The 12,524-nt window shown below is 34.6% G+C and overlaps 2 protein-coding genes across 3 annotated transcripts; one reads left to right on the forward strand and one right to left on the reverse strand.

Moving 5' to 3' along the window:
* Nucleotides 1-3,355: 3,355 nt before the first annotated feature.
* On the forward strand, nt 3,356-6,073 carry LOC145161251 (serine/threonine-protein phosphatase PP1 isozyme 3-like). Of its 2 annotated transcripts, none has more exons than XM_079080749.1 (4): nt 3,356-3,865; nt 4,110-4,669; nt 5,518-5,718; nt 5,823-6,073. In XM_079080749.1, exons 1-3 carry the CDS (start codon nt 3,688-3,690, stop codon nt 5,698-5,700), a joined length of 921 nt encoding a protein of 306 aa, XP_078936875.1. In that variant the 5' UTR covers nt 3,356-3,687; the 3' UTR covers nt 5,701-5,718; nt 5,823-6,073. The 2 variants fall into 2 exon arrangements, with proteins under 2 accessions (XP_078936875.1, XP_078936876.1); XM_079080750.1 differs by lacking the exon at nt 3,356-3,865 and adding an exon at nt 3,887-4,026.
* Nucleotides 6,015-10,295, reverse strand: LOC145161250 (protein NRT1/ PTR FAMILY 5.6-like). The gene is made up of 3 exons (XM_079080748.1): nt 10,080-10,295; nt 7,522-7,739; nt 6,015-7,424 (listed from the first exon to the last, which is right to left on the reverse strand). The coding sequence occupies exons 1-3, from the start codon at nt 10,222-10,224 to the stop codon at nt 6,093-6,095; spliced, it is 1,695 nt and encodes a 564-aa protein (XP_078936874.1). The 5' UTR covers nt 10,225-10,295; the 3' UTR covers nt 6,015-6,092.
* Between the last annotated feature and the right edge of the window lie 2,229 nt (nt 10,296-12,524).

Here is a 12,524-nt window from a genome sequence, read left to right on the forward strand (position 1 = left end):
AAACGGTTGCAACATGTAATAAAAAGTTTGTTTGTTTTTTAACCTCTATAGATTATTGCAATAAGTTAAAGTAAGGTATAAAGAGGTTTGAAGCAAAGTATAGTTGTGAGACCCATATATTACATAAGTTTATTTAAAAAAATAAACAACTAAAATAGTTGAATTCAATTTAGAAATTAGAAATTATAAGGAAAATTGCATTAATGAATTGGATATATATTTTTAGGTTAGACTTATTACATTTAAGTAGTATATGAAATTTAATAAAATAGAAAAAATCATAAAATGACACATAAATATAATTTAATTTAATTTATCACAAAATGACATGTGTCATAATGCATAAGAGAATGACAAGTAGCAAAATTATTTTCATTTATTAGGGAGGATTTAACATTTCATTATACAATATCATTATTTTTTTCATTAATTCACAAATAAAAATTGTCTCATATATTTGGAAAATTATTTCACATATTTATTTGAACCAACGATTATACTATTACATAAGTAAAAAACATAAATATCTTAATTAAAAATTTATTGAAAATAATTGATTAATAGTTATGACTCTTTACTAGGGGTGAGCAACGAAACAGGGTACCCGCTTTCGGAACCAGAACAGCCTTGGAACCGGTGGCTCCGGAACCGAAACCCCTTTAAGCGGTTCCGGTTCCGGTTCCTTAAGTTTTGGAACCGTCTTAAGCGGTTCCGGTTCCGATTCTTATTTTCTTGTAACCGCTACCTGCTGGATACCCGCCGGAACCGGTTATATATATATATATATATATATATATATATATATATATATATATATATATAGGTTCCGTTCAGATTAAAAATAAAATAGAGATCTTGAGATTCAACCTCAACCATATATTTCACATCTGCTGCTCTAATCCTTCTGCGTACCGACGCGACAGGCCTGTTATAATCATAAATGATTATATAGCGCCGTCTGTTCATTTCTCCTCCCCCACCATCCCCACCACCACAACAGTCACCGCCACCACCACTACCACCGCCTCTAACACCTGTCGACTCCACCACTGTCACATCCGTCACTTATACCACCATCACCTCTGCCACCACCACATCTTCTGCCACAAAGTGTCATAATCATATATGATTACTCAATCTGTGAACATACATATATGTATAATTATTTATGATTATACATATATGTATAAACATGTATAATCATATATGATTATACATCTCTGGCATATAATCATTTATGATTAGATATACCCCGCTGCTGCCGGTATGATGGAGCGTTAGAGCGGCAAATGAGAAATATATAGCTGAGGTTGAATCTCAAGATCTCTATTTTTTTAATCTCAAGTGAACCTTCCCCTATATATATATATATATATATATATATATATATATATTACATTATTCTATTTGTTCAATACATACATTAGGGCCGGCCCAGGTACTGGGCGGCTTGGGCATTGGCCTAGGGCATCAAATTATTGGGGGCATAAGTGTAAGCCCAACAACTGTGGTTATATGTAAAAATTTCGGCCCATTCTCTTTAATTAGTATTAGTAGATTTGTGTCACAGACTCACCCTATTCAACTATTCAACTGAATTGGAGTTGAGGGCGGCAAAAAAAAATTGGGCGGATGCGGTAGAACAGAATACGAGGAGACAAGTTGAAAATTTCGATCCAAGGGTTGGCACACACAATGAAACAATCATGATATCACCTTCTTCACGCCATTATTTACGCCTCTAGTCAGTCGACGATTGGAGATTTCATAGATGCAACGGATGTTAACTTTTGTCTTTGTGATTTCTGATTTTTCTTTATCGGTGTAAATCGAAATCAGCATCTCTAATCTCCACTTCCGTAATCATCGTTAATTTGTTAGGCTGTAATCTTCATCTAATTCTTTCAGTCTCTCACTCACAGGCACAATATCACTTCTACTATCCCTTCTCATCATCTTTGTCTTCACAACACGTTGTGGTTCTTATGATAATAAATATTTTAGAGTTAATTTTGATTCTAGTTCCATATTCTGGGTTATTGTATGGTTGGGCAAAACTAAGTCCAAATGTGTTCTCCAACTTTTAGAGACACTATTTGACTACATGAGTTAGGCTGTAGCAAAAAAATAACTTCACATTTGTTTAATTATATTTACAGTTTGAGTTTTCAATTGTTTAGCATTAATTGGCTTTTTTGGTAGAACAATAGAATGTTTAGTTGCTTTCAAGGTTTTAACACTTTGATTGCTTAGCATTAACTTATAATTGTTTAGTTCTTAATCCGTTTTAAGTATTTAACTTATAATTGTTTGGTTATTTTAGAAATTGGTCATCTAGACTTCAAGCAAGTAAATTGATGATTTGAAGTTCTATACAAACCAGCAGTACTTATTCATTGTGTGGGATTATAAACATCATAAATTCTTCTTATGAGTTCGTATATATGTATATTTGAGAGAAAAACTGCCAATTAGAAGAATTAGTTTAGTATAGACTACTCTAAAATTTTATTTTGACAATACGTGCTTACAACTCTAGATGTTAATTTTTCAAACTCTAGAGTATAAACACAAGAATGTAAGAAATTCGTCTATGATTAATATATCAACTTTATTTTGTAGTTCAACTATATAAAAACGGGGCATAATTATGCAATTTTGTCCGGGGCATGAAAAACTTTAGGACCGGCCCTGCATACATAATATGATTATTTGAATTCTAAATTATCGTTGTTATTTTATATTAAAATGAAACTTAAAAATGCTTTTGTAAAAAACATGACTCGATAGTTACAGTGAGCAATATTTATAGTTTATACTATTAAAAATAGTTACAGTGGACAATCTTTATAGTTTATACTATTAAAATGACAATGAAAGTTGACATCAGGAGAATGTTGGTTAATCAACTACCAAGAAGGTAGCCAATGTTTACAATGTTGAAATAAGTAGACGTGCCCAAACATCATCCCATATCGTTTGAGGGATAAGTGAATTTGAATGAAAGGAAGCTAGCTAAGAAGGAGATATAAATTAAAGGAGACAAAAACAAAATACCATAGCCACGGAACACCGAAATTTATCACAGGAATTTGGCTTCTAAATGATGCATCTTGTTGAGAAACATTTAATGAGAACATCATCAAGATAAAGAAATAATGACTTATAGCTCAAATGAGTTGAGAGCCTATTTATATGGTAAAGTCCTAGTAAATCTTTTCAAGTCAAGATACAACTTCTGAAACTTGTTCTTAAAGATAATCCTGAATGCCATGTATCGTTACAAAAAATAAATAAATAAAAAAAAGGTTTTTGCAACCGAACACCTAATTAGAACCGGCACATATACGTATTACATGCCAATAAAATCCAAATCGGCAAATCCTCACAAGATATTGAAGGGGTTTCAGGAAACAATTAAACAAAATCATATATCATCACGCACCCAGATTTGGTAGGCGATCGTTCCATTCCGTAGGGGTTGCAGCCGTCTCCCCCCTTACTATTCCTTTGGAAAATGGAGCATCGCTGTATCATTCCCTAATCTTTCTCTTTCCCTTGAAAAATCTTTCGATTCCGATTTCCCTTTTCCAGATAACACAAAATCAAAACTGGCTTTCGATCTTTCTGACCCATTTTCCTATCAGAGAAAAAAAAGTAGGGTTTTGATTTGAAGAGGATCTTGAGATGGACCCAATCGCCGTTGACAATATAATCGAACGGCTAACTGAAGTTCGATCGACTAAATCAGGGAAGTTGGTTCAGCTTTCCGAGGCTGAAATCAAGCAGCTTTGTGGTGCCTCTCGCGAAATTTTCATCAAACAGCCTAATCTTCTTGAGCTTGAAGCCCCTATCAAGATTTGCGGTACTCTTGAATCGATTTCTCCCATCCCATGCATTAGTATTTATTCAAGATTTTTATTGTGTTTTGTTTTGTTTGTTTAAGGGTATCGGATTTGTTTAATGTTTTGATTTCGTTTCATGTAATTGCCCAGCCGATTGTGCAATTTACGATGACATCTGAAAGTACAGAACTTGAGGTTTCAACTTACAATTTCTGAAGTGCAATTCCTTTCCCCTCCTCTTTGACATATGGTTTCATCTTTCAGGCGACATTCATGGGCAATACAGTGATCTTTTAAGGCTTTTTGAATATGGAGGCTTTCCACCTCAATCCAATTATCTTTTCCTGGGAGACTATGTGGATCGTGGTAGACAGAGTTTGGAAACAATATGCCTAATGCTTGCTTATAAAATCAGATATCCAGAGAACTTTTTTCTTCTTCGGGGAAACCATGAATGTGCTTCCATAAATAGAATTTATGGGTTTTATGATGAATGCAAGCGTCGGTTCAATGTGAAGCTATGGAAAGCTTTTACAGAATGCTTTAATTGTCTACCCGTTGCTGCTCTTATTGATGACAAGATATTGTGCATGCATGGAGGCCTCTCCCCTGATCTTTCTGACTTGGATCAAATTAGAAACTTGCAACGACCAACTGCTATCCCAGATACAGGGCTACTTTGTGATTTACTATGGTCAGATCCTAGCAAAGATGTTAAAGGTTGGGGGATGAATGATCGAGGGGTTTCTTATACCTTTGGTGCTGATAAGGTTTCAGAGTTTTTAACAAAGCATGATCTTGATCTTGTGTGTCGTGCTCATCAGGTTATTCACTCTCTTTTTTTGCATTGGCTTTGTTGTTTTAAGTTTTGCTTTTTACTCCATCTTGATTTCTATCATGTTGAGTGTTTGATCATTAGTCAATGTCTAAAGTACATGACAAAAATAGTGAACCCAATGAATCCAAGTCAATGTCATCTTTCTTTTTGCAATGATGACAGCAGACAAATAAGTGATTATATCTTTGAAACTTACTATAAAAGAAAGTGTCGAGCTTTAACAAAATGTTAAAATCCTATCATATATTTATCGTGTCACACATACACATAGATGATGATATAACTAATGTGCATCGAGTGATTGTACTATACAAGTTTACCATGCACATTAGCACTTGAACCCATCTCTATTCAGTTTGTGATGATATTATAACTCTATCTCTAAAATCAAACTACTTTTTTTTTTTTTTTTTAGAGGTGGTGTAACATACTAATGGATCTTAACTAACAAGGTCATGTTGATTTTCTCTGATTCTACTTAGGGCACAAATCTATTCTTTATAATTTTATGAAATATAAAAAAAAAACGAGAGATAAACTTATCAAGGGAGTTGTTCTTACTATTATTTCTCATCCTTTTTTACCATTCTATACATACAAGATTTCTAGCATATAGGATTTCTATAGACATTCAAACCATAAATGATTAAAGGTCACCTTGGAGGCTGAAAGGAATAACTTCCTACTTCATTAACTCACCATCAGCATAACTTATTTAGGCTTGACAACATATGCTTTAAGGAACATGTTCTACTCTTACTTTTATAATCTGACATATGTGATCATAGAAATTTCTTCCTTATAACTAATAACTTAAGCAACCATGTTATGCAGGTTGTGGAAGATGGTTATGAATTCTTTGCAGACAGACAACTTGTAACTATATTCTCAGCCCCAAATTACTGTGGTGAATTTGATAATGCAGGTGCAATGATGAGTGTCAATGAAAATCTCTTGTGCTCTTTCCAAATCCTCAAACCAGTTGAGAAGAAAGACAAGTTCTTAAATGTCCACTAAAATCTATTGCTTCTCAAGGTCAACATCAATCTTAAAATTTTCAAACTCAAACACCTTAATCAAAACTTATAATTCAATTACACACTAATTTTCTTCTCATTCTTGTATTCATTCTTCTGCAGCCGAAGAACATTCATTGACTTGAAAGAAGTAATTTTCTCTTGTTTTTTCCAGTGACTTAGAGGAAGAAGAATCTGTATATATTTTTTAGTAGTTTGGTCATATTATGATTCTGATGTTTAATGGGTCCAAGACGATTTGTAATTTGAGATGATAAATCAATCTAATCACCGATTGATTTCACATAACTCTATATCTGTTATTAATATGATAAGAACAAAATCCAGCTACATCATTTATCATTTATCACTTATCACTTGGAGCTTATATTTTTACATTTTCTGCACACTCTTGTAAGAATGCCTTTTTGCAAGTATAACATAAACACCAAAATTCAACCCAGTCATGGCTGCCAACAGCCAATAAAACTTATCCAAACGACTGCTATTCAGATCTTTTCCAAACCAACTTTTCCCGGTTTTTTCAGTAAGATGGCTCACAACAGTTATCAGAAAACTGCTTATAAAGCTTCCAACACCAATCACACTTAAATATAACGCGATTCCTAAACTTCTCATTGAGTCTGGAACTTGATCATAGAAAAATTCTTGCAAACCCACAAGTGCAAACCCATCTGCTATTCCCAGAATCAAGTACTGAGGAGCTAACCAAAACACACTCATGGGAAGAAACCTTTTGTTGCCTCCTGTCTCTTTCTCTGCAACTATTAGCCTCTGTTTCTCCACCATTGCTGCAACAACCAGACCTAGAATGGTAATAACCATTCCGATTCCGATTCTTTGGAGGATTGTAATCCCTCTTTCCTTTCCAGTCATCCTCCTCAGAATCGGAAGCATGATTTTCTCATAGAATACAACACACAACAACATTCCAACAGCAGCAAGAGAGGCAACGGTTGCTGGTGGGATCTCAAACTTTTTACCAATCATTCGGTTCATTGTACTGCTTTGTTTCACAAAGAAAGTTGTAGGCTGTGCAATACACACACCAAACTGTAATGTAGTCAACCAAATCGGAATCATGTTGAGTATAAGTTTTGTTTCTTCAACTTTTGTCACTGTGGTTAGTTTCCAACGAGATGCTTCTTTGGGTGTCTCGTTATCTTGAATAATACATGCTTTATCAAGAAACCTGAGTTTATTCGTATGATTTAGTGATCTACCCGAGTTTGGGACTTCATATAATAAATCCGGGGTGGAAGGGTGAGGTAGGTTTCTCTTGATAAATGCTGCAACAAGAACTTGTAAAATTGGTGTTAATGGGCTGCCTTGTGGGGCCCGGTATCGGTAAAATGGCTTCCCAAGAATGAATATGATGATGGTTAAGGCCATGGTGATAGTAAGAATGATGTTTGAGAATCCCCAGCTGATGTTATCTTGGAGATACACCAACACTGTTACTGCTAGAAGAAGTCCAGAGCATAAAGCTGCATTCCACCAGTTGAAAAAAGACATCTTTCCTTTGCGTTCTTCAAGATTATCATCATCAAACTGATCAGCTCCAAAGCTTTCTAATGAGGGTTTGTGGCCACCTGATCCTAGAGAGAGTAAGTAGATTCCTGCGAAGAAGACGACTTCATGAACCTTTCCTTTAGATGGCTTCAAGCTTGGTATGAATTGGGACATGGTGAGTATTCCTAAACCCTGCAATAATCAATGCATAAACATAACAGATCAAGGGATTTGATATTTGAATTGAAGTTGATGAATTAGGGAAGATGTTATATATAGTAGTATATACCATGAGATAGACAATGGAGGAAAGCAAGATCATGAGGAATCTGCCAGCATATGCATCGGCAAGGAAGGCACCAAGCAAAGGTGTGATGGTTGTGACTCCAGCCCAGTTGTTGACATTTTTGGCTGCTGTTGTGAGATCTTCATGGATCACTTTTGTGAGGTAGGTGATGAGATTTGTTGCTATGGCAAAGTAGCTTAGTCTCTCAGTGAATTCGATCGCTTAAAGGAAAGAAATATAAGTAAAAATAGTGTAAGAATGGCATATATTAGATGCATTGAAACTTGTATGTTGGCTATTTTTATATCGTATTTGATTGAAAAGTGATATGGTCATGTTGTAGTATAACGTAAGTGGGTTCAGTCCAAACATAATTTGGGCCCGAGGGGAGGGAAATAAAAAAGCCCTTCAAAAACACTTGTATAGCGGCAGATATTACTAAAATCTACTAATTTAAAGAAAAACATTTCTTGTAAATATTTTAGATACAAAACCAGTAATAATAGTATCATGATTAAAAAAAAACATTGGTTGTGTCATGTGCCTTCTATTCAGTTGGCCAGGAGTTCGAATTCAAGAAAATTGTTTTTTCTTTGTCATTCTAAAAAATAGTATCCGGACCAATATTGTCTAACTCTCACATATCATCCATACATAAATTAGTCAAACCATTCAACATTTATTAAGATATCAATGACTTAAATAGATATTTAATAACTTTAATTTTGAAAAAACTTTTCTAGTGGGATGCTATAGTAATAAGAATGGTTAGTAAAATTCTATATGTAGTGAGATTCTAGCCGTTAAGACTTAGGAACCGAAACGACATAATCAACTGATATTGTTGTTTGATTCCTTCATACATTGTTAGTTTGCAATTTGTCGATTCAATTTCCCTTATTTTGGTTGCACCGACACACAATTTTTATGAACAACGATAATTATACGCATGTTATTGCTTCTTTGTGCTTCCAATAATGTATCAAATTTTGGCATTTGAGTTTGGCCCCTTCTCACTTCAGTTTTTATGAACAACGATAATTACAGAAGATGTTCATGTGATTTACAGAAAAGGCCCTTTTGTTATAATAATTTTGTATGGTAATAAATTTGGTCTTTGTGTAGAGAATAAATTACGAATGTTGTCCTAATAATTTACAAAAATAAGTCCATGTCCATTTTTTATATCTGGGTGTTAGACATTGGTTTTACAAAAATGATCTATGTGTTTAAATAGTATACTCTTTGGGTTTGAGATATTGAGCAAAAGATTTATGTCAGCAAGTTTGGTCCATATGTAGAAAATAAGTTATAAAGTTATCTTTCTGCAAAATTTTTTTACAGCAAATGGTCCATATGTTTAAAAAAAATTAGAAAAATGGTCTCTGACTAATAAACATTCTTTTAATATACAACTTAACTGAGTTACAAATTATTAAAAAATATAATATAACTTAGAGTTAATATCATAAATGGGTAAAAAATTATTTTACAATTTATGGATAAGTCACGTAGGCTCATCCACAATGTTTTCGTCCCACACCCGATAGTATTAAAAAAAAATGGTTTGTGCCAATTTATGATATCAACCTTATAATTTATTACCCTTTCTAAAAAAATAAAAAACCTTCCGAGTACAATTTTGTTTTAATTTTAATATAACCCAACTTTGGAAATGGTACTTCACTGTGCCACCCAAACTCGTAAAAGTTTAAGGGATGGCCCTCCATGGAAAAGTAAATAAAAAACTATAAACAAAACCTATTATTTAGCATAAAGTTTAAACCTTTTTATGCTAAATTTCATTTTAATTCAAGATTTTATTATATATATATATATATATATATATATATATATATATATATATATATATATATATATATATATATATATACTCAATCATATGGAAAACAATCGAAAGCTATGATGGATAGAGATTAAAATTTGATTTTTATTTCAGTTTCAAACAGCAATAAATTATAATAAAGAAGCCACCTCCTCACCAAAATTGAAAGTTGACTTTATTGATAACATTCATAAATGTACATTGGTGGAGTAAATGTTTCTTACTCAAAAGTTCCTACCAATAAATGTCACCGATAGTTTTTATTATAAAACGTAAGCACCCAACGATTTTTTGCATTTAAATTAACTTGAAATAAATGTATATAATATTAATATATTATATTAGTTTGTTGAATAACCAGCAATAATCCTATAGGATAACATCATTGATTTTGATTCACAAGTTTAAAATGAAATTATATATATTTGATTAATAGCCATTTTTTTAGATGGATTGTTCAAGAAAAAACATGAGTTAATAATTATTTGATGGTTGCAACAGGCATTATCACAAGGTAAATAAAACATCAACAATTTTGAACACCATGCATGCAGAATTTCACTTTACAACCATTAAATCCATGGGATGAAAAAACTAATGCACCCATAAATGATCCACAACAAATGATGAAGGGGATGTTGTAAGGGACAATTTACATGCAAACAAGTGATCTGTATGTGTTTAGATGGTGATTAAAAGACATAAAACTACTCACCGATGATGAAGAATGCGGCTTTCCAAGTTCCGGTAGAAGATCGAAGAGGAAGTCTCCCTTTATGATCCAAAGATGAATCACACACGAACATCATATCTTTGGCATCTTCAACACTATTCTGCTGCTCCTCCAGTTGTAGTGCCATTTTCAGTTGGGAATTAAAGGACCACAAAAGGCACAAGAAAGAAAAAACAATGGGGTTTTGAGAGAGGAGAGTGAGGGAGCGAGCGAGTGTGTTTTAAAAGAGAAATCAATGATTTCTTGATTTCCTAGGTAGTTTGTGGGGTTCACTTGTGTGAGTTGTCCTTTTCAGCACGGTTTTGCATTAAAATTTATATCATATATATATATATATATATATATATATATATATATATATATATATATATATATATATATATATATATATATATATAAAATATATCATTCTTCTTATCAAATTTATGAGGGTATGTAAAATCACTTTACCAAATGGTTTGTAGTCTAGCACCATTATGTCTTGGTGAAAATGCGTCTCCTAAATATTTATGGTTTAAGAACGTGTTCGGTAAAACTAGCTGGTAGCGGTTAGCGGGTGTTTGGTAAGTATTTTCCCATAATGATTTCATTAAACAATAGATGTATATATACAAGATACAATGGGCTTAGATACGGACTAATAAATGGGCTATTATACATATACACGATTGATACACGATGTACACTACCCCCCCCCCCCCCCCCCCCGGCAGTTCGAGCGGTAGGAAGACTCCGGATGCTCAAACTGTTTCTAAATTCCGTGAAGAGAGACGTTGGAAGCCCTTTTGTAAATATATCTGCATATTGGAGCGAGGAAGGGACGTGAAGGACTCGAACGTGACCTGTAGCGACTTTATCTCGAACAAAATAGATGTCAATTTCAATGTGCTTTGTCCTTTGGTGTTGAACTGGATTTGTGGAGAGATAAACGACACTGACATTGTCGCAATACACAATAGTAGCTTTGGGAATAGGGGTATGTAATTCGCGTAGGAGATTGCGCAGCCAACATGTTTCTACAATCGCATTCGCAACTCCGCGGTATTCAGCTTCGACACTAGATCGTGAGACTGTTGGTTGTCGTTTAGATGACCAAGATACTAAGTTATCTCCAAGGAAGACGCAATAACCACTTGTAGACCGTCTAGAAGAGGGACATCCTCCCCAATCTGCATCTGAATAGGCAATAAGACCGGTGGATGATGAATGGTGAAGCTGGAGACCAAGATCCAAAGTACCGCGAATGTAGCGCAAGATACGTTTCAAAGCCTGAAAATGAGTTTCGCGCGGGTTGTGTATATAGAGACAGATCTGTTGAACAGCAAAAGAAATATCTGGTCTAGTGAATGTTAAGTACTGAAGGCCTCCAACAAGGCTGCGGTAAAGGGTTGGGTCAGCAACGAGTGGACCGGAGTCGTCGAGTTTGGCTTATGTGTCAGCGGGTGTCCGACATGGATTACAATTCAACATGTTTGCTCTGTCGAGAACCCCAACGCATATTTTCTTTGGGATAGAAATAAGCCATCTTTGTTGGAAGTTTCCGAGATACCCAAGAAATAGGATAAGGTACCAAGATCCGTCATAGAATACTCTGCAGCCAAGAGTTTCATGATCTGCTGAAGGAGAGATATGGTTGATGCTGTAAGGATGATATCATCAACATATAGTAGCAGGTATGCAGTGGCATTGCCGGATCTATATATAAATAGAGAAGAATCAGATTTGCTATGTGAAAAAACCTTGTGTGAGGATAAAGGAAGAAAACTGATTAAACCATGCCCTAGGTGTTTGTTTTAGGCCATATAAAGACTTTTTGAGATGGCAAACATGATCCGGGAACTTTGGGTGGTGGAAGCCAGGAGGTTGGTGCATGTAAACAGTTTCATTAAGGTTTCCGTGTAAGAAAGCGTTTTTAACATCAAGCTGATGCACCGATCATTTACGAGACGTGGCAAGACTGAGAACTGTACGAATGGTAGCCGATTTGACAATCGGACTAAATGTCTCATCATAATCAATTCCTGGTCTTTGACTTTTTCCATTTGCCATAAGGCGAGCTTTGTATCGTTCCAAAGTGCCATATGCATTATATTTCTTTTTAAACAACCACATAGACCGGACAATATTAACGTCCCTTGGTCTAGGTACAAGAGCCCATGTCCCATTAGAAATAAGAGCATTAAATTCAGTGTTCATAGCACGGTTCCAATTTGGGTCTTTGAGGGCGGATAAGTGAGATTTGGGTAATGGGGACTCGGTTGTAGTGTGTAGGTTAAGTTTGGATATGGGTTTAAATATGCCATGCTTAGATCGGGTGGCCATAGAGTGGATAGAGATGGGTATATTAGGAGGATGGTTTGGTAAGTGAGGCGGAGAGGCGCTGAAATGGGACGATGAGGATGACGAGGGACTGTTGGGAGAGTTATC

This window comes from Lactuca virosa, chromosome 2 (assembly GCF_052849685.1).
Source record: "Lactuca virosa cultivar CGN04683 chromosome 2, Lactuca_virosa_CGN04683_v6, whole genome shotgun sequence".
Taxonomy (NCBI): domain Eukaryota; kingdom Viridiplantae; phylum Streptophyta; class Magnoliopsida; order Asterales; family Asteraceae; genus Lactuca; species Lactuca virosa.